Raw genomic sequence first — 20,912 nt, 5'->3', positions numbered from 1 at the left:
AAAAAATATACATTAAATAATAATAGAATAATACACTAGCAATATTTAAAATATATACAATTTGCAAATGAAATGTAAAATGTACAACTGTTTCGATATATAGATAAACTTAATGTGCAAGTTGGGGAGTAAAAATGTACAACTGTTTCACTGGTAATGATTGAGCAAGGCTGTGCAAGGTGCATTCAGTGCAGTTGTGATGTATATGAGTCTTATCTAACACTCAGAGATGAAGTGTTAAAATGTTTTATTGCCTGTGGTAGGAATGATTTCCTGTAGCGGTCCGTGCGACATCGAAGCTGTCGGAGCCTCTTAGAGAAGGTGCTCCTGTGTTGGACCAGTGTGGGGTGGAGAGGGTGGTCGGGGTTATCCATGATAGATAACAGTTTGTTCAGTGACCTCCTCTCCACCACAGCTTCAAATGTCTCCTGTTTGCAGCCAATAACGGAGCCAGCCTTCCTGATCAGTTTGTTCAGTCTGTTTGTGTCGCTGGCTCCGATGCTGCTGCCCCAGCAGATGACGGAGGAGAACAGAGCGCTGGCCACAACAGACTGGTAGAACATCTCCACCATTCAGCTGGTAACAACAGACTGGTAGAACATCTCCACCATTCAGCTGGTAACAACAGACTGGTAGAACATCTCCACCATTCAGCTGGTAACAACAGACTGGTAGAACATCTCCAGCATCTTGCTGCACACGTTGAATGATCTCAGCTTCCTCAGGAAATAGAGTCTGCTCATCCCCTTCTTGTAAACAGCAGTGCTGTTGACTTTCCAGTTCAGCCTGCTGTCTATGTTGACACCCAGGTATCTGTACTCCTCAACCATGTCCACATTTCCACCCAGAATGCAAAGGGGCTGCGGAGCCGTTCCCTTCCTCCTGAAGTCAGTCACCATCTCTCTGGTCTTATCCACATTCAGCAGCAGGTGATTCTTACCAGTCCACTCCACAAAGTTGTCCACCAGCGCTCTGTACTCTCCCTCCTGTCCATCCCTTAGACACCCAACAACTGCAGAGTCATCAGAGAACTTCTGTAGGTGACATGACTCTGAGTTGTACTGGAAACACACTGTAACTGTATTACAGAGGTGTAGAGTTGAGCTGCGATTCATCAAAGCCACACAGAGCTGGATCACTGGACACATCGGGTTCCTCTTTCATATCATCACATACGACAATGGGAGCCAGTTGTTTTAGTCCTAAGGGCTTAATAACCGACAATCTGTTAATTGCCAAAGACTTTTGCTCCGCTTGGGAAATTTCACACCACATCTGCACCGTCAAACCTGATGCATGTGCATGATTAAGCTGTGAATAAAAAATAGCAACACACACCATTTTGCATAACCACAGCAGAACCATCTATGTTCTTTTTATGCTGTTTCTTTATTCCTCACAAACATTTTTTATTAGCGCAGCTGGCTGTGTCTGTGTGTACGTCCATGTCTACACTGTGTGCCTTTTAAAAAGCCTTTCTGTTTCATCTTGCCTCAACCTTGACGACCTAATTTAGGGGAAAGCTTTCCCATGTCTTAATTACAAAGCTGCATTTACACAGTTAATTACACAGAGCAGCGTTCGTTACGGCCCTGTCTCCAACACTTACTGAGAACATGGCATTTCTAATGGAGATGTGACACAGGGCCACTGCTGGGCAAATATCACAGAGCAAATACAGCAGCTGGGCCCCACTGTAGTGGCGTGGTGTATAGGGACAATCTTCTAAAGTGAAAAAAAGTGTTTTTAGTTGGGACAAACGATTAGTAAAAGTCACTTTGTCAGTTGGTAAGGTTCATTTTATTTGTCTGTATACCCACAAAGGAAGCCAGAAGATGCAAGGGGTATAATGCTCTTATTTTCAGCCAAAAGCATTGGACTTCAACACTGGAGACAGGGGTACATGTTGTTACTGTAGGTTTAGCCCACTAACACATTTGCATAGGTCAGGGAAAGTCAGCAGTGTTTGGATACTTGAGGAAAAACTAATGAAATATGTTGTGATTGTTTTGCAGATGACTTTAGTAGAACATTGTGTTTCCAACAAAACATATTTACTAATGCAAATTAAATGCGTATGAATGTCATTTTTAGGCTTGACAGGAATATAGAAACTCACCCAGGTAAACGATACAAAAATCAATTTTAAGGTTGTTAGCTAATAACACAAGAGCTGCTATTTGCCTTATTTAAAGAAAACACCTGTTCTGAAAACATCCATATCTATACCTTTAAAGGGGTGATAGAATGAAAAACCGATTTTACCTTGTCATAGTTGAATAATGACAGTTCGGTGGGTAAATAAGACATACATAGAAGCTCAAAATCCCATTGATACCCCTATCCTCAGCAAATCTCACATTTTGAAACTGCCGCTGAAAACGGGCGAATCTCAACAAAGCTGGATGCTGACGTCAGGATCCCAAAACCATCAATCAATCAAGTCTTTGTCACGCCCCAACATTTGCATAGGCTACACCACTGACCTGAGGTCAGCTTAGTCTTCTGAATCTAGCTAGGTCATGCAGATCTCCAGAGGTACGGTATTTAATTACTAAATTCACTTCTGAGACTTTTTTATGCGAGAAATCAACTATGTAGAGGTCAAATATGGGCCGTTTTACAAAAATTGATGGCTAATTGCAAATTTTGTCCGACTGTGTCGCAGTTCAGCAGGAGCTCAGCAGGCTATGTGACAGCGGCCGGTGCTGCCTCACCGCTCAGCGTGTCCTACTTCATAGACTCGCTGTGAGCTAGCTGGATCTCCGTCACGAAGGGAAGCCAGCGGCGCTCCATACCCGCGCAAAGTCACTGGTTCTGGGTTACTGGACTACAAAATGCCGAGGCCCTGATGGAGCTCCAGGGCCTGCAGCTAGCCGCGATCTTTAGCTACCCATAGGATGAGGGGACAGTAGCAGCTAACGAAATCCCTAATGTTCACAAAAATGCATTAAATTGAAATTGGACACCATAGTTAGCTTTATAAGACCTTGGGGTATATGTTCTATAAGTGGCATGACGAAATTCAAACTGTAGCTAAGTAGACTTTAATTATGCCGAAAGTGAAGCTAACTAGCTAGCCACGATCTGTACACATAGCTAGGATTGAAGGGACAGTAGCAGCTAACGAAATCCCTAATGTTCACAAAAATGCATTAAATTGAAATCGGACACCATAGTTAGCTTTATAAGACCTTGGGGTAGATGTTCTATAAGTGGCGTGACGAAATGCGAACTAAATATACTCTAGTTATGCAGGCAGCTGGCAGCTAGCCAGCTCCGCGGAGCTCCACGGAGTTCCACGGAGCTCCAGTAGTCCAGTAGCCGAGAAACGGTGACTTTCACCGGGTGAGGTTGCCGTTTTCTCGTCAGACTGTGTGGAGCTCCTAAAGTCCGACATGTCTTACCAAATTTGCAATTAGCCATCAATTTTCGTAAAACGGCCCATATTTGAGCTTTATATAGTTGATTTCTCGCATAAAAAAGTCTCAGAAGTGAATTTAATAACGAAATAGCCCGACAAACAATGTATAACTTTGCAGTGTCTGAAATATGAGACCTGCTGTCTCGTCTCCAATGTGTTTCTATGGGGTTCGCTCAAACCAATCAGTGCGCAGCTCATCTAAATATTCATGAGCATACCATATTTGGAAGAAAAGCTCTCATATTCACAGGGTAGTTAAGGGCCTAATAAAATAGCATTCGGGCAATTTTCAGCCCAACCAATGTTACATACCCTATTAGGAGACCTTAAGCAACAGTGTGAAATACCCTATATAATCATTATATCACCCCTTTAAATATGATGACACTCACTCCCCCTTACTTGCACTTGTAGTATCACCTCTTGCTTTGCAGTATCTACACATCTTCCACAACAACTCCACCATCTTTGCTATTCCAACATCATTTCACTTAGGCCTACCTCTTCACTGCTGGAGACTTAAAGCTGCTCTAATTAATGTTTTTATATTAACAATGGATTAAATAACTACATTGTAGTGTGAAAGGTGTCTCCTGTCATAACTAAGCCTCAGAAAATGATCACCTGACTGCAGAATCATACGACTCTATGGAGCATTTTTTAGCACGTGTGACTGGTTGTTTCAGTTGTACAGCTGTTGGTTCATTTTCTCCGCTCTCATAGTGTCGTTTTGGCCAAATCAGGAAGCTGTTTTCAGCAGTAAAGCTCTAAAAGGCACTCTATGGTACATGTACTGCACCAAGTAGCTATCAGACAAAGTTGGCAAGTATCTGGTGAACATAGTGGGACATTTGACAGCTAAACAACCAGATATACATATAGTTTCCTCAGGAGGCGGTAGAGACCAAAATGGAGCTGAAAGGAGAGTGAATATTGGACTTGCATTTGTGTCATGGACACAAACACGACTCCAAATGAAAGTACATAAGCCACTGTTTGTTAACTAGTTCGCCATATTAACTTTATAAGGTGATAATATGTCATCGCTGTGTTCCTGGTTATTGGTTTGATGAGATGCAAGAGTTTTGTGTTGGCAATAGATGTAAAATAAATGCATGAAGTACAATTTCCTATTACAGGAGGAGCAGCAGACATTGAAGTGTTTCAGTAATTTCAAGCTCGTATTGGCGCATTGCAGCACTCGAAACAATAAGCAAGATCTGGGGCCTCTCAGAATATCCCCAGAGTTGAGCCACTTGACACCGTGGCTCTGCTGGAGCGAGAATCAGACAGGCCTCTGCACAGAAGTAGCTTTTATCGAAACATAAACAGCAGTAACTATTGTTAGCTGCTTACGGAGGTAGCTCTTTCACTTACTATACACTATACACACACACACACACACACACACACACACACACACACTCACATAGTAGTCACTGTGGGATGGCAGGAAGTAGAGCAATTTGAGTAAAAGTGGGACAGAGGGTCTCCACTATGACCTGACTAGGAGAGAAAGAGAGCGAGAGAGAGAACAAGGTGGGTGGAGGTAGTGTGCCAGAGGAAAGAAAAAAGAGGAAATACAGGGAATCTGAAAAAAGACATAAAGACACAGAGACCAAGTGGGACAACAAAGAAAAGGGAGAGTGAGTAATAGAAAGTACTGGGAGAAGTGAGGTAGAAGTGAGGCGAGGGAGGAACGGAGGGAGGGAGAGAAAAATAGAGACAGTGAGGGGGGCTTGATGATGGAGAGAGCAGCGAAAGAGGTGTAGAGAAGAGAAACAAATGAGGTAAAAATGGGACAAAGGGACAATTATTTATAACTCTGCGCGACGGAGCTGGTGGCCCAGCCGTAATTTGGGGTGTAGTCGAGTTGATGCAGCACACACAAAGCCGACCAACAATTCTCTGAACACAAAACTTACGCGACTTATGTGTTTTTCTTGGTTTTTATGCGTTTGTTGTAAACCAAGTCATAGTTTGGCTGCCCTAAATCTGACCCTTATGTGTTTCAGAGCAGACTATGTTTTGTTGGACAGTTTATCTTCCTGGGTTATTGCTCATAGGACAGACAGTTTATTTTATCAGACAAACAACAGATTATATACAGTATGTGTGGTATGTTTCATTCAGTGTTTATGGATTGATGTAGTCCTGCATTTTGGAAAGCTGAACATTACCTTAAAGTCAGGCTTAGCAGTTACAGTTCCGTTGGAGGCCCTTGTACTTAAAGTTAGTTTGAACCCAACGCTTACTAGAAATGGCTAGATGTTCTGAAGTCTGAAATATTACAGTGAAAATATTTGAAACTGCCTAAATATTTTCATTCTTTGAAGCTTTTGAAACTGTATTTGTATGGGTATGATAGATACAGTTGAAGAACTTAAAGGTATTAAAGTTTTAGATGAAGTGGAGGCACTGAAAGTAGTTGAAGTGGCCCCTCAAACAGGAGTATTGAAAGAAAGGAATTCAGGAGTCAGTTGAAGTGCAAGCATTAAAAGTAGGCTAAGTGGCAGTTGAAACAGAAGCGCTGAAAGAGGTTCAAGTGGCAGATGAAATTTAAACACAGGAAAAGTTGACCATTTCAGTTCAAGTGAAAATACTGAAAGGAGTGGAGGCATCTGTTGAAGTGCAAGCACTGAAAGGAATTGAAGTGTCAATTGAGGTGTAATGGTGAGATGTAAAAAACGTAGGCAAGGAGGTCGCCTCAGTATACAACAAAAACACTGCAGCCATTGGAGCATAACAGACATTACAGCAGAGATTAGGAAAGTTCATTACCATGCATTAACTTAAAGGTCCCATGACATGGTGCTCTTTGGATGCTTTTATATAGGCCTTAGTGGTCCCCTGATGCTGTATCTGAAGTCTCTTTTATATAGGCCTTAGTGGTCCCCTGATACTGTATCTGAAGTCTCTTTTATATAGGCCTTAGTGGTCCCCTGATACTGTATCTGAAGTCTCTTTTATATAGGCCTTAGTGGTCCCCTAATACTGTATCTGAAGTCTCATTTATATAGGCCTTAGTGGTCCCCTAATACTGTATCTGAAGTCTCTTTTATATAGACCTTAGTGGTCCCCTAATACTGTATCTGAAGTCTCTTTTATATAGACTTTAGTGGTCCCCTAATACTGTATCTGAAGTCTCTTTTATATAGACCTTAGTGGTCCCCTAATACTGTATCTGAAGTCTCATTTATATAGGCCTTAGTGGTCCCCTAATACTGTATCTGAAGTCTCTTATATAGGCCTTAGTGGTCCCCTAATACTGTATCTGAAGTCTCTTTTATATAGACTTTAGTGGTCCCCTAATACTGTATCTGAAGTCTCTTTCCTGAAATTCAGCCTTGGTGCAGAATTACAGCCACTAAAGCCAGTCCCACAATGAGCTTTCCTTAGTATGTACCATTTCTGTGTCTGTAGCTATTGAGGAGGAGAGAGGGGGGGCAAAGTGGAGGGTGGGGGTGTGGCCTTGACCAACTGCCACTTTGCTCGTTTGAAAGCCATGATGTCTCTCTCTCATGGGTGGGCAAAGCAGAGAAAGGGGAGGTAACCTTTCCCCTTATGACCTCATAAGGGGGAGATTCCAGATCGGCCCATCTGAGCTTTCATTTTCTCAAAGGCAGAGCAGGATACCCAGGGCTCGGTTTACATCTATCGCCATTTCTAGCCACTGGGGGACCATAGGCAGGCTGGGGGGACTCATATTAATGTTTAAAAACCTCATAAAGTGAAATTTTCTTTAATACACAAGGTTCCCAATTATGTGTTGTTGAACGTGTTCAAGGCTGCTACTGTGGTATACTGTACCTTTGCTGAGGAAATAAATGTATCTCCCTCCCTGCTGACCTTTGACCTCTCTTTTCATCCTGTCCTCTCTGTCTCTGTGTATCTCTGCCAGGTGGAGCAGTTTAAACAGGATCCCAGCCCCTCCAAGTGTCTGCACTCTGTGTTTGACGTAGACACCGGTGACGAGGTTCACTCCTACGCCGACTACCACCACCTGCAGGTCAGCCATCCAGCACACAAGTGCAGAAATGAGGCAACCCTCAATTGAAAAAAAAGAAGATGTGTTTTTACATATATGCATATACAAAGTGTTTATGTGTGTGTTTTAGATAGTAGTTTTAAATGTTTCATTTCTTCAGCCCACTCTCTGCTTTGCATGCATGTGCTGTTGGATAATTGACTTGTCCTCAGAGGTGGATGTGCATTAAATTGGCACTAAAACGGCTTATTCCTCTGTCAATTGTATCGACAGAGGTCAATTTGGTGTGTAACGTTTGGACGGAGACTGCATTTCTAGTGAAGGGTGGCTAATACATCAAGAGAGCAAGATAGAAAATCAAAATGAAGATGTTGCGACAAAGAAAACCTCATAAATCACCCAAGCTGTATAGATGTTAAACACTTACTGTATACACATTAAGTCCTTGGCTGTGATTGCTTCTCCAACAACTTTGCCATGAAACAAATTGTGTTATTGATGATAGCAGTCCAATGCCAAAGGCCTAATAGCTATTCTAAAGTTCACGTCTCAGTCTCTACACTATGTAGGAAATCAAAGACACAGTGTACAAATGACATGTCATTTTCTTTAATGGTATCTTATCCACTCTGTCCTTCCCCTCTGTCATTTCTGCAGATCGATGCTGTTTCTCTGTTTCTGCTGTACCTGGTGGAGATGATCTGCTCTGGTCTGCAGATCATTTACAACACAGATGAGGTAAACAACACACTAGAATGACTGCCGAGGTGATCAATACTGGAAAACTAGGGATTTACGCCCAGTCCTGTTTATTGGTTTGATATTTCTCTGGCTAATCCACCAGCAGCAATCAGTATCCATCTTAAGTCCCAGACACTTCTTTTCTGATAAAGATAATCACACATTGAACGAAAATACATTTCCTCATGCAGAATGTTGTTTCCTGTGCAGAATGCTTCTGTCAATATTACATTTACTGTATATATTTCTGAATGTTTAGAATTTGTTTTTGGAGTGAAAATCAGTTAAACTCACTGAACCAAATCTAATGCAAAACGTAGTCTCAGCTGTACTTAATTTTTAGTGCTAATGAGCAAATATTAGCATTAAGATGATGAAAATGGTAAACATTATACCTTCTAAAAATCAGTACTGCTATGGCTAGGATCAAGTGCAGCAACACAGAGTTGCTAGCATAGCTGTAGACCTTTAGTTTCTCTGTTCTGTTCTTTGAGCACTTTCAATCCAAAATATATATAGTATATACAGCATTGTTATACTCTACAGTAACCTATTTTGAAGCATCTCTAAACTGCATTCTGATGTTTACAAGAAACATGTGCCCTATTTGAGTCTGTATGCATGCACATAAAAAAATCCTGTTGTGAAAATGTATTGCTGAAAATGTTTTATTCTAAAACAAACTGTGGCACCTAATGAGATTCATAAGACTTATTTTATGTGATGCTACCTAAGATGCAACCAGATGCTTTAAAGTGAGAGCAAGGGATTTCTAAAGCCAGTTAGATGTACCCTAAATCCCCTACGGATATCCTAGAGCCGACACAAATGCAGGATCAGGGCACAATATCTCACTTTTATAGCTCGGCTCACATTTATGTTTTTGCTGAGCCGCTCAATTGACTCTTAACAGGGAAACGTTTAGATGATTTCATTGTGGAGGCTTAAATGTCCTCGTGGGAATCGAACCGGTAACGTCTTATTTGGCAGCACACCAATCCAGGCTATTACTGAAAAGCAGCTTTCAATGGTTTTCTTCAGAGTTTGGTATATCTTTCCGGTGTCATTTTTTAATCTGCTTTATGTTGGTCTCCTAATAAAACAACAAGGCAACTTGGCCGTTACGTTTACACACTGCTGTTTATTGTGTGGCCCAGAGGAGCTGTTGGAACTTCATTAATTCTGTTAGTTTTTATAGTCTGCTCATTCTGAGCTTTACTTACCACCACAGAGTGGTGAAATTTGTGCCTGCCGCTGGTAAAGCAATCTATTTGTTTACTGGATCGGGCTTAAAAGAGTAAGGACATGGTGAAACATTTTGCTACTAACCAATTAGTGTGTGCAGTCTTCACTTTGTTTACATAAAAACCTCCCTAATAACCTCTCATTTTTCTCCATTTCTCACTCACGATGGCAAACAAATTGACAATGCAACTTTTGTTATGAGGGCAGTCCTGTTTGCGCAGCAGGCTTATTATGCATGTTTAAACACTGCTTATTAGGTTACATAATTGAAACTGATGCAGACCCTCCGCCTATCCTTCTATTAAAGGTGCAGTAGGTAAGCCTTATAAAACTAACTTTCTGTCATATTTGCTGAAACTGACCCTATGTTCCAGTAGAACTACATGAAGCAGGTCATTTAAAAGAAATCCAGCTCCTCAGGCACCACCTACAGCCTGTAGTGTGATTTGCAAAACTCCACAGCTTCCTGTTCAGACGCACCAATCAGGGCCAGGGGGGGGTATCTAACTGCCTGTCAATCACTGCTCATGCACACGCATTCATTCTCCCTTGTGGGGGGAGGGGCTTAGGAGACCGTTTGGGGTGTACTGAGAAGTTGTCGATGTTCAAATTTTTTGGCTAAGTCCTGGATCTTTACAGTCCTACCTACAGCACCTTTAACTAATATCAGATCCAGTGAGCAAAAGGACTTGTGATGTGTTCACTGAACGCTGTTTGAAAAGCCTTTCATTTGGACTAATCACCTTGTTACGGTATCATTTATTTTTTGGTTGATAGCTCAGTCACTGCTTGGGAAGTCCATTGGCGTTTACTTGTCTGAGCTGAAAGCTGCATTGCAGTACTTTTTTTTTCTTGAGGTAGGAGGTATAGAAAGGCTGCTGCGTGTCCTCTGAGAAGATGCACTATCGACCTCCTTCCAGATGCTATTATCAGTCTCATGCAGCATGAAATGGGGCTTCTCATTAGCCTGTGTGTACTACAGTTTGTGTTTTTTCAGAGTGCTGCACATAGGTAGAAGCAGCAGCACATATAGTATGCTTCTGCAAACGTGCCCATGTGTGCATACCACCTCCAAAGGGTAAAAAAAAAGCAGAACTGGCAGGGACTGTCTTCTGGCGGCAGGGAGACAGAGAGGTTTGTTTGGCCGGTGGGCAGTAACATTCATTAAGATACCATTAAGATACTAAAAAGTTCCCCTCATTAATCACTCCACTCATAAAACCCCAAAGAGGAGAACCAGCACACCTTTCTCTCTTTCAGCCTCCTCTGCTCTGCTCCCTCTCTCCCTGCCCTCCTTTACAGACTGGCCTATTTAAGTCCTACACAGGTTGTATCTGCTTCTCTCTATCGTTCTCTTTCACTCTCTCTCTCTTCCTCTCCCCGCACTTTGTCATTTTAGATTAAATCTACCATCAGTCAAGCATGCGCACACACACACACACACACACACACACACACACACACACACACTCACGCCACTTTCAGGTCTTTTTTAATGATTCAACGCCTTTAAGTCATCGAACATTTTATATCTCTCCCTTTTTAGCTCTTTTCTAGATGTGTCTATTGATTTTGACTTGTCTCTCTTAGACACAGGGTCTCTGCAGCCGTTTCGGGGCAGGTGATAGATACGAGAAACTCCCTAGCTCTGCTAATTACGACTTTAAAACCACGAGGCCATCGTTTCGTTTGGTGATGAAATCAAGGACACTGCAGATGATTTTTTAGAGTCTGTAATGAAAGCGCTCATAATAAAAACTGTGCTATAAATAAATGTTTGCATGTTGTCATTGGAAGTTGCCAAGCCAACGAAGCCATAGCCTCACATACTGCCCCACTTTACAATTAATTACACCATGTCTGTAGTTGCAGGGACAGTTTGATGAGGAATCAGCTTTGTTCTCTGTCTATACTTTAATAATCCATATAATGAGAGGGAGAGTTACACACCTCACCCCAGATCAATATCAAAGGTCACTCATTACTGTATATATGTACGTAAGTGTGTGTAAGGCTGTGTGTGTCTAAGTATGTCTACCACCGGCAGCTCTGGATCTATGAGTGCATGCATGTAAGATAGGCAAGGCAAGGCAGCTTTATTTGTATAGCACATTTTAGCAACAAGGCAATTTAAAGTGCTTTACATAAAACATTAAGAGCAATTAAAACAATGAAAAATATAAAAACTGCTCAAATTGAATAAGACAGATATGAAATAGAAGAATAAAAGTTACAGTGCACTGTAAGAAATGAACAATTAAAAAAAAAAATGCAGCATCAAAAAGAAAAGTCTAGAAAGAAGATACTGTGAATGTGTACATGTGTATTGCATCCATAATGTCCCATGCCTCCCTGTGTTGGATGTGTTTTCTCTGTGCAGGTTTCCTTCATCCAGAACCTGGTGTTCTGTGTGGAAAGAGCCTACAGGGTGCCTGACTACGGCATGTGGGAGAGAGGCAGCAAATACAACAACGGCAGCACTGAGCTGCATTCCAGGTCAGTCAAAAGCTCAGCAACACACAAAGAATATTCCAAATAAATGTACTGAATAGTAGGGCTCAAATGTGGGTGTTTACAGGTAGTTATCAAGGGAAACTGCTAAATGCAACTATCCAGTTTCTTTAAACACTTTTACAACATTTTTACAACACATGTATACAGACGTGAATAGATCAAACTAAACTACAGAGAAAGTCGGAATAACATAGGATTTATTTTCTCCTCGGTGTCTCTGGGAAGCACACTGTAGCAGAAATGTATATATGCACATTTCACTGTTGCATGTTAGCTTTTTTGTTGAATTCTTGATGCCCATGCCAGCACAGAGTGTGTGTGTGGGTGTGTGTTACCGTTGGCTACGTGCCTAGCGTGTGTGGTATCAATTACGAGCTACGCTGAAACGGAGAACAATGAAGGGAACGTCGCGAAACAAACCAGGAGGAGGAGCTGAAATGAAGTAGTGAAGTTAGTCAGGAAAAAAATCTAAAACAAACAATGTGGCAGTGGAGAATCTGATTGGATGGTAGCTTTAAAAATCTACAAGATGTGTTGGCTGGTAATCACATTTTTTTTAATTTTAAGCCCTGATTATATGACTGAAATATTTGGTAAACTATAACAGCAACCTTTTGATATACAAACTCTATAAAAACAGCTTTTCTTTGGCCGTTCATTTTAACTGGTGGATGCCTCCAAATTATTATTTTTATTTTAGCTTTTATGTCTTTTATGTATTTTTTATTGTCTTAAAGCTGACTTTCATCCAATTTGATCTGTGAAATGAATTGGAGGGGAGGAAGCAATTTGAGATTTTGAGCTACTCAGGCAAAGTTTCAGCTTCTAGTTTTCCCTCTATCTCTGACAACCACTTCTCTTCAGGTGAAACCGGAGGTCCTGCCTGCTGCTTTCCCGCTTGCTTGCAGGGGGGTGGGCTCTTTCAGACGACAGACACCAGAGGTGTCTAGCATGGTGGCAGCTACATGATCAGTAGTCTAAATCCACGCTCCACTTCTGGGATTTCTCCGTTGCCGATGGAAATTACGCCAGATTTCACTCATTTAGGCCGAATATCCGTTGCCTTGGGCTTTCCTTGTGTTGGCGTTCTAAACTCAGGTGGATTTGTGAGGACTATGGTTAACTGCTCCTCAGATCTCTGCAGGGTAAATCCAGACAGCTAGCTAGACTATCTGTCCAATCTGAGTTTTCTGTTGCACGACTAAAACTACTTCTGAACGTACACATGTTCCACCAAAACAAGTTCCTTCCCGAGGCTATTCTGCAGAGGCACCGTGGCTCCGTCCGGCAGAGCACGTTTTTCTCCCATCCCGGAAGGCTGTGTTAATGTTTGTTTTCATGACTTTTTAAAAGCCCTTCTAGGGACGGGCATTGGAAATTAGCAATAGCTATACATGCTGTGATGCTGTACATTGGAGATTTGTTGCACACATGTCTGTGTCTAAGCATCTGTCCCTATTCAAATAAACATGAAATGAAAAATAGCCAGATCCTCCTCAGCAGTGCTGTGGAGGAAGGTCTGGCAATGCGAGACTACTTGGTCAGCTACATCTTCATCTGAGGTTATGTTAGTGCTGATTTGGGTTTGGCATGGACTTTCTGGAAAACTGCACATGTTGAAACAGCACTGTCCTTAGCCAGTGAATTTAGATTCCAGCAAGTTTTTTGTTACGTTCTCCTAACTGATATATAATTCAAGGTTGAACGGGCCTCCCTCTGCTCCCTTAGTGTCTTGATAAAGATCCTCAATGTCTACCATTGGTTATCTCTGCAAAGCATTTTTTTTTTCTTTCTCCTACAGTCCAAGGCTATTGGCAGCAGCTTGCCAAGATACCCTCGAGAAAAGATAACAAATTTGATGTAGTGTAGAAGCCCTGTGTCTTGCGCTTCTTGTATTTCCTCCCCTTGAGGTCAGGCTTTGGATTTCCACAAATAGTAAGCTAGCTTATACATGTTGTTGCATAATTAACATTATGTACGCGAACAGTGAACTGTGGCAGAGGCAGATTAAAAAAAAAAAAATGGTTCCATGTAAACAAGATCTGTGCAAATGATCAAATTGAGCAGTCATTTCTAGTCCAAGAGTGCCAGTGGGCAGAGGAAGGCTCAGTGGAAATGAACAGGAAAGGATGTGTTTATTTTGGCAGAGTATTCATATATCCATATCAAATCAAATGATTGCTTCTGCCTCATGTTTATCATCACAACCAGTCAAATTGTTAGACTGGAGTGTTTTATTTAAAGTGATGAGTTGAACATGGGGAAATTTTATAAAAACAGGACTGTGCTCATAAGTTCATAATGATGTCATCATTATCTGTCATTCATGATTCCATTTTTACATTCATTTTACAACAGTAAAAATGTTATCTCTATTGAATGTGCTTTATTATACTGTATGTAATTATTATTCTGTATGTTACATGGTTTTTTATATCATGGCCAGTCAATACTGGTTTACCAACTGGGCAAAGTAGGCAACTAGCTGAGTGCCCCTAGTCTGGCTATCACCAGACCAAGCTCAGTCTTTTAAGACTGAACATTAGTCTGGGGAGTCTGCTCTGTATTTTCTACTGCACAAGAGGCGTGATCAACGGGCATAGTTCAAATGACTCTGTACGCAATTGGATAGTCCTTCAACCAATCAGACCAACGATCTGGGTGACGTAGCAGCGACAGCGGCATCAACGGGTTGCTGTGCTTCGGTGGCCGCCATGTTGAATGCAAACAAGAAGCTGCTTCTCTATCGTCATTGTGTTAAACCCGCCAATAGCGCGCCAGGTGGATGAGCCAGTTTGTGATTGGTCCCCGCAAAATTGTAACGGAAGCAGGATAGATAAATGTACAGGTTTCCAGCCTGAGCTGCAGGATGAAAATCAAATCGCTGTCAGATCCGGCCAGGTTTACCCAGTCTAGAGTGCCCCGAGACCTCCAAAAGTCTAACTTGGTTCAGATGGTTTATGGTCATTTGATTACTAACTGATGACTTACGATGTTGAGTTTGCTCAGATGTTTGGACAATTAAAGTACATTTTCAGTTACAACGGGTCCTGTGTAAACAAATCTTGGAATGTCAATTTCAACCCAAAATGCAGACTGAGAACTCAGAGCCGGTAGTGAAAGTGAAAACAAGGTTTCTTTGCAGAATACTTAAGTGGGAGCAGAGGCGACGTTTATCAAGGGGAGGGGGCAGGTCCGTGGTAGTCTGAGGCAGAGCGGGGTGGTGCAGATGGGCAGATGAGTGGGCTCATGTCAGTGATCCAGTGGGTGATTTCCAGAATCCAGTTCCTTGTGGTTTTGAAGCAGTGTCTGGTAGGAGTGGAGTGGTGGCGAGAGTCAGGTCCAGGTGGAAACTGCAGGCACAATAGATGGAATTAATGATAGAAATATACAAGCAGAAACAAACAAATCAAAGTGGCTTGAACGAGACTAACAGCGAAGTATTGTCTACGATCTGATGGTGAGTTAAGGAGGAACTGGGTATATTGAGCGGAGGTTGACACCTGACTCCTGCACACCTGGCTCCATGCTTGCAATTAAGACACAGACAGACCGAGAGAGAGAGAGAGAGAGAGAAAAACAGAGCACTGCTACTCAGAGGCAGCGGGCCTGACAATCTTGTGGCCCTGTTTTGTAGAGGAGCCCTGTGTCAGAATCTATGTCAGACCTTAAAGCTTCTCTAATCGATATTATTATATAAACAATGGATCAAATGTGTATGTGTAAGGTGAAATGGGTCCCTCATAGGGATGAACCCACAATAATTGTCACCCGATTGCAGCTAATTGAGTGTTTTACCATCTTTCAGCTAAGTGTTTTGTTTTTACGGTTCGCAACTTTGGTTCAGTCTCCCTGCTCGTATCAGCCTGTTGCCAGCCACAGCAGGCAGCTGTTTTCAGTGAAAAAAACTCTGATAAATCCCCTGTATGCTAACTCTCCAGCACCAAATAGCTAAAAGAAAAAGTTAGCATCTAGCTGGTGAACACAATGGAGCATTTAGCAACTAAAGAGCCAGATATTTCCCTCAGGAGTTGGTGGGGACCAAAACAGAGCTAAAAGGAAAGTGAATTTTTGAACATTCATCAGTTTCCTGAAACATGACTCCAAATGAATGCTAATCTTTGTCTGTACCTGTTTTACGTGTAAACAGGCAACTCTTAGCACACACATTTCCTCACATCAACTTTATAAGGTAATAATATGTCAATGTTGTCTTAGTTGTCTTGCTTATTTTGCTGCCACCAAGTGGTCAAAACTATCAATTAATGAAGATTTGCATTTGAATCAAAATGCACACACTTTTTCTGGAGCTTAAAACTATTTTGCATGTTGCTGATTATTGGGTAGAGTATGAAACGTTGGTCACTAGATAAGGTGGTCGCATTTTGATGTATATTTACTGTAAGAGAGAAGACACACCAGCCCGATAATCGGCCGTCGGACCGTCTGGCGAGGTCCGTGACTCGAGTCTGTTCAGTGTGTCCCGCGCCGTCGGCCTTCATTTTGGCCGACCCGACATGTTCAGTCGGGAGACAGGGCAGTCGGGACTCACCCGGAAATGGCGAGCGGATGAGCCGCTCAAAATTTGACGAAAATCTTTTAAACTGACCTTTGTTGATCTGAAATGAAGACAGATTCAGAAACTGCACAATGCACATGCGCAGTGCGTACGCTCAAGTCGGCGTCGCCTCAGTGTGTTCTGAGGCATTTTTTGGACCTCGGGACCCGACTGATCAGTCCGACTGGCTTTACTGCCGACGGTCGGCCCGTCTGGTTGGTGTGTCAGGACCCTTAAGAGTAAGAGAATGTTGTTGTGCAGGCTAAAGTATGAGCCCATGGACTAACAGTCTACAGCAACATTTTCATCATGCGAATCTTTATCTCCAACTGTCAACTGAAACTGTTGCATCATGATACTGTTTTGTTCCTGTTTCCTGGTATCACTTTTGTTAACCTCCTGTTTCCCCACCAAGCATCATATCTCCTCTGTTTCTGTGTGAGGGGTGCTGACAGCCTTGCTGACGTGTGTGTGTGTGTGTGTGTGTGTGTGTGTGTGTGTGTGTGTGTGTGTGTGTGTGTGTGTGTGTGTGTGTTTGAGCAGAGCTCTTTTCCAGGCTGAATTAGCCAGCCATGCTCTGTATTTTAAGCATTGATTCAGGCTTCACTAATGGTATTGAATGCATTTCCATATGTCAGCAGATCTACCAGCAGTCAATGCCAAGTTCCCCTGCAATTTTTACCCCCTCATTTTCTTTTCTAGGGAAATCTTGGCCGGGTAGAAAGGGAAACAAAATGACAGTGAAATTGATTCACTTTAAGTCTGCATCGCAATCACAGTAGCCAGCCAGTGTGAAATTTAGTACAAGTTTTTTATTAAAGAGATCCATTATCTGAAGTAGACCTCAATCTGGGGACCCTTCATCTTTATTGAATCCTAACTTAGCAGTTTAAAGGACCAATATGTAATACTGACAGTAAGCGTTTAAAATGGGTACTGCAGTCCAAATTCAAAATATTGGAGAGAGTCGTCTCCCCCCGGCCCCTCATCACCAGACTCGGAGCTCACGTGGGTTGCCAGGTTAAGAACACTGACAAGGTCAATTTGACGCTGACAAGATCAATTTGAGCTAGATGCTGGCTATGAGATTAAGCAATTCAGGTTCAGGGACTGCCGGCCTTACTACTTTCCAGACCCCGTTAACAATATAAATTAAATGGGGCGCCCTGGTAGCTGTCCTGATAGCGCATGGACCCCATGTACCAAAACTCAGTCCTTACCGCAGCGGCCCAGGGTTTAAATCCAGCCTGCAGCCTTTTGCTGCATGTCTCCCCCCTTTCCTGTTAACTGTCTTATCAATTAAAGGCCAAAATGCCCAAAAAGTAATCATTAAACAATAAAAATGAAATAAACATATGCCCTTTCTTCCATAAAGATAATTACTTTGGCTAAGTTTATGTGTAGATGAATATAAATATTTGTTGCAATGTATCTACAACATAATTTACTATAGCAGCTTGTCTATACACTGTACATTACACATTATGGATGTATGTCAGTTTGTAACAAAGTGGAAATCATCCATGAAGCTGGCAATGGTAGCCACAAGAATATTCCATAATGTACCATACCATACAAGGCAGAGCGGTCAATAGAGAACTATACAGTAATTAGGCTAGGCGGTTGTTTTTCCAAAGTAACTAACTTGAATACTCTATAATAATTTAATGCGAGTACCTGAATATGGAAATTACTTAAAATGCTCCAAGCTGTCTCCATCTTTCATATGCATCTCCAATATTTAACCGTGTTTTTTCTCTGGTCATGCTAGATGTCTTAGTTTGCCTAAGTTTTTTTTAGAGATGCACCGATTGACCAGCTGGTGACCGGAATTGGCCGATTTTCACGTGATCGGCCATGACTGGCGACCGGCTAGTCAGTCTGACATATGCCGATTTTATGCCCGTCAAATGCGTGCCCGCTCGCCACCCTGGATATTGGATGTGAAAAGAAGGAAATGGTTCTTCCAGTTTCCAGGAGTAATTTATAAAGATCTATTTTATTGTGATATCGATTATCTGTTAAAAAAATTTCTATGTAAAATGTTCTATTAACGAAAAGATAGAAAATAAATATTTGTGTGTGCTGTAAAGTGGTTAGAAAAAAAGAAATCGGAATCTATCGGCTAAAATCGATATCAGCAGGTCAAACTCTTTTTATTTATTTATTTTTTTTCTTTGATTCTATTCAGCATTGTCCCATTAGCATTTAACATCTCACATATATGTTTTCCACGTATACAAAACATACAAATATTTCACAGCAGGGATCAAACACACAGAAAGAAATTCACAGTTAAACACAAAACTCAGTAAACTCAGTCCACATTTCCATTCCCCTCTTGTAAAGACCTCTCTCTCCTGGTGAAGGATAATGCCCAACACAATCTTATGAACAATTGAACAGTCAAAATTTGTAGCAAGAACCAAGGGGATCCATAAGATACGATTTTTTTTTACCAAATAAAGTCTGTTCTCAATGGTGTTACAAAATCAACCCAGTTACTCCAGAAATTCTTAAATTGATCAGATTCTAGTCTAACTAAGAAAGTCAGCTTTTCCATCCTGTAAATGTTATATATTACTTCGACCCAATCCTCCATTTTAGGTACTTCCCTTTTCAGCCACTTCCTGGTGATAGCTTTTTTACCTGCCGCTAACATTACTCTGAATAAATATTTGTCCCCTGAATATATTAATCTCTGGTTCACTATTCCCAAGTACAAATCAAAAAATGTAAATGGAAGTTCCATTTTCAAAATGTTTTCCATGCATTTCTTTCGGCAGGTCAAACTCAATGAAAAATCGAAAATCGGAATCGGCCTAGAAAATTGTAATCGGTGCATCTCTAGTTTTTTTAGGTCGGGTAGAATCTATTTTTGTTGACCCAGTTATTTCGGTTGCTGCTTCCATTGCTGAGGTACGCTGTGGTCGTGACCAAAACAAAAACAGACGTTCCGGACCAGAGTGGAAATTTCAAAGGAAAACATACTAGCTTTAGCATTGTTGTCAGAGAAGAAAGTATTTCAACTTAGCATGTTTCCTCAATATCTAATGACAATACAGTAAAGATATTGCATATTGCTTTTTTAAGATTCAAGTGCGATTCTGAAGGCTTTTTAGGGAGAGCTGACAATTGAAAGATGCCATGGTTCCTATCACAGAACCACATTTGTTGTCACTCTTATTATATGCATTATTTCACATCTGTCCTTTAGTGCATCACTGTCAGTGACATCTGCTTATTGTGTGTCGTGTCTCTGTCTCTTTCTTCTGCAGCTCTGTGGGCCTGGCTAAAGCTGCTCTGGAGGCCATCAATGGATTCAACCTGTTTGGAAACCAGGTATTTGAAGAATTCACCCCCTCCTTGGACATTTCCTCCTCCTCATACGAAGCCCAAGAGACACATGTATTTGTCTCTTGTCTAATCCTGTCCCATGGCACAAGATCACATGATAGATGGACAGCTTATTTTCTGATTCAAATCTGCAGAGGCCCATTACAGCTCAATACATCAGTGAGATATGCTCGATGCATCCTGTGTAAAGACTTACCTGCATCAGGACCTGAATTTATGGAAAACCACGTTTGTGTTTGGCTCAGCAGACTCAGTGGCCACGGTTGATGTTTGATCCTGGTTTCTCTCCATTAGTAGATATGTTTCTATTTTTTCTTGGCTGTGTGGAGGAAAGGACAACCAGGGAAATTCATTACATCTGCTAATGGATTAGAAAATTATGCCCTGCACTTAGCAAGCCTCCTCCCTTATTATCTTTTCTTCTTGGTTCTCCGGATATCTATTGCATCTGAGTATTTTTACGTGCAGGGCTGTCAGGATGAGTGTATATTAAAGTCTCTTCCTGCAAATGGATGTTGTCATCAAGCTCAGCTTGTTGAAAGAATCAATTTATAGAGGTAGCTGCTTTATGATCCGTGCTGTGTGGGGCCTCCGTAAGTGTGGGTGTCTCATCCAGTCTCTTGTCCATCTGTGGGAATGGAAGTGCTACAAGCCAGCCAGTAGCTTATTAATGATCTCTTGATTTCCCCGCTTACTCGCATCCTTCCAACACCAAATGCAACTCCCCCCAACCCTTTCAACCGGAACATTTAGTACTTTCAGAACTCCGCTATCACAATTTACACCAGCTGCAGATACTTGTGGGTGTGTGTCACATTTGGCCTTTGTACTAGATGAATGAACACACAGGCCGTTGTTTGGTGAACTTTTGATTTTTTTTTTTTTTCACAATACCTCCGAGTCACATAACAGATGCAAAGATAGCAGCTTCTTCTCGGTGTGACAAATTAAACTCTGCAGATAAAATTGATCTCGCCAAGAGGAGGATCCTCCCCCCTTTAAAGCCAGTCATTACATTTATAGAGCTGGACAATCAAAACCTAACAGGTTCCACTGTTTTTCTCAGGGTTTGTCACCTAATAACA

At 41.7% G+C, this 20,912-nt stretch overlaps 1 protein-coding gene across 3 annotated transcripts in view; it reads left to right on the top strand.

Annotated features, from left to right (window-relative positions):
• The window catches only part of phkb (phosphorylase kinase, beta), a 128,248-nt gene that overhangs the window by 26,313 nt on the left and 81,023 nt on the right, over positions 1-20,912 (top strand). For all 3 annotated transcript variants that reach the window (XM_031309134.2, XM_031309142.2, XM_031309152.2), the window contains 4 exons: positions 7,326-7,433; positions 8,070-8,150; positions 11,779-11,894; positions 19,749-19,812. In XM_031309134.2, the coding sequence (XP_031164994.1) occupies positions 7,326-7,433; positions 8,070-8,150; positions 11,779-11,894; positions 19,749-19,812 (369 nt within the window). The remainder of the gene's footprint in view (positions 1-7,325; positions 7,434-8,069; positions 8,151-11,778; positions 11,895-19,748; positions 19,813-20,912) is intronic.

This window comes from Sander lucioperca, chromosome 3 (assembly GCF_008315115.2).
Source record: "Sander lucioperca isolate FBNREF2018 chromosome 3, SLUC_FBN_1.2, whole genome shotgun sequence".
NCBI classification, from domain to species: Eukaryota; Metazoa; Chordata; class Actinopteri; order Perciformes; family Percidae; genus Sander; species Sander lucioperca.
This window is presented reverse-complemented; position numbering and strand designations above follow the sequence as displayed.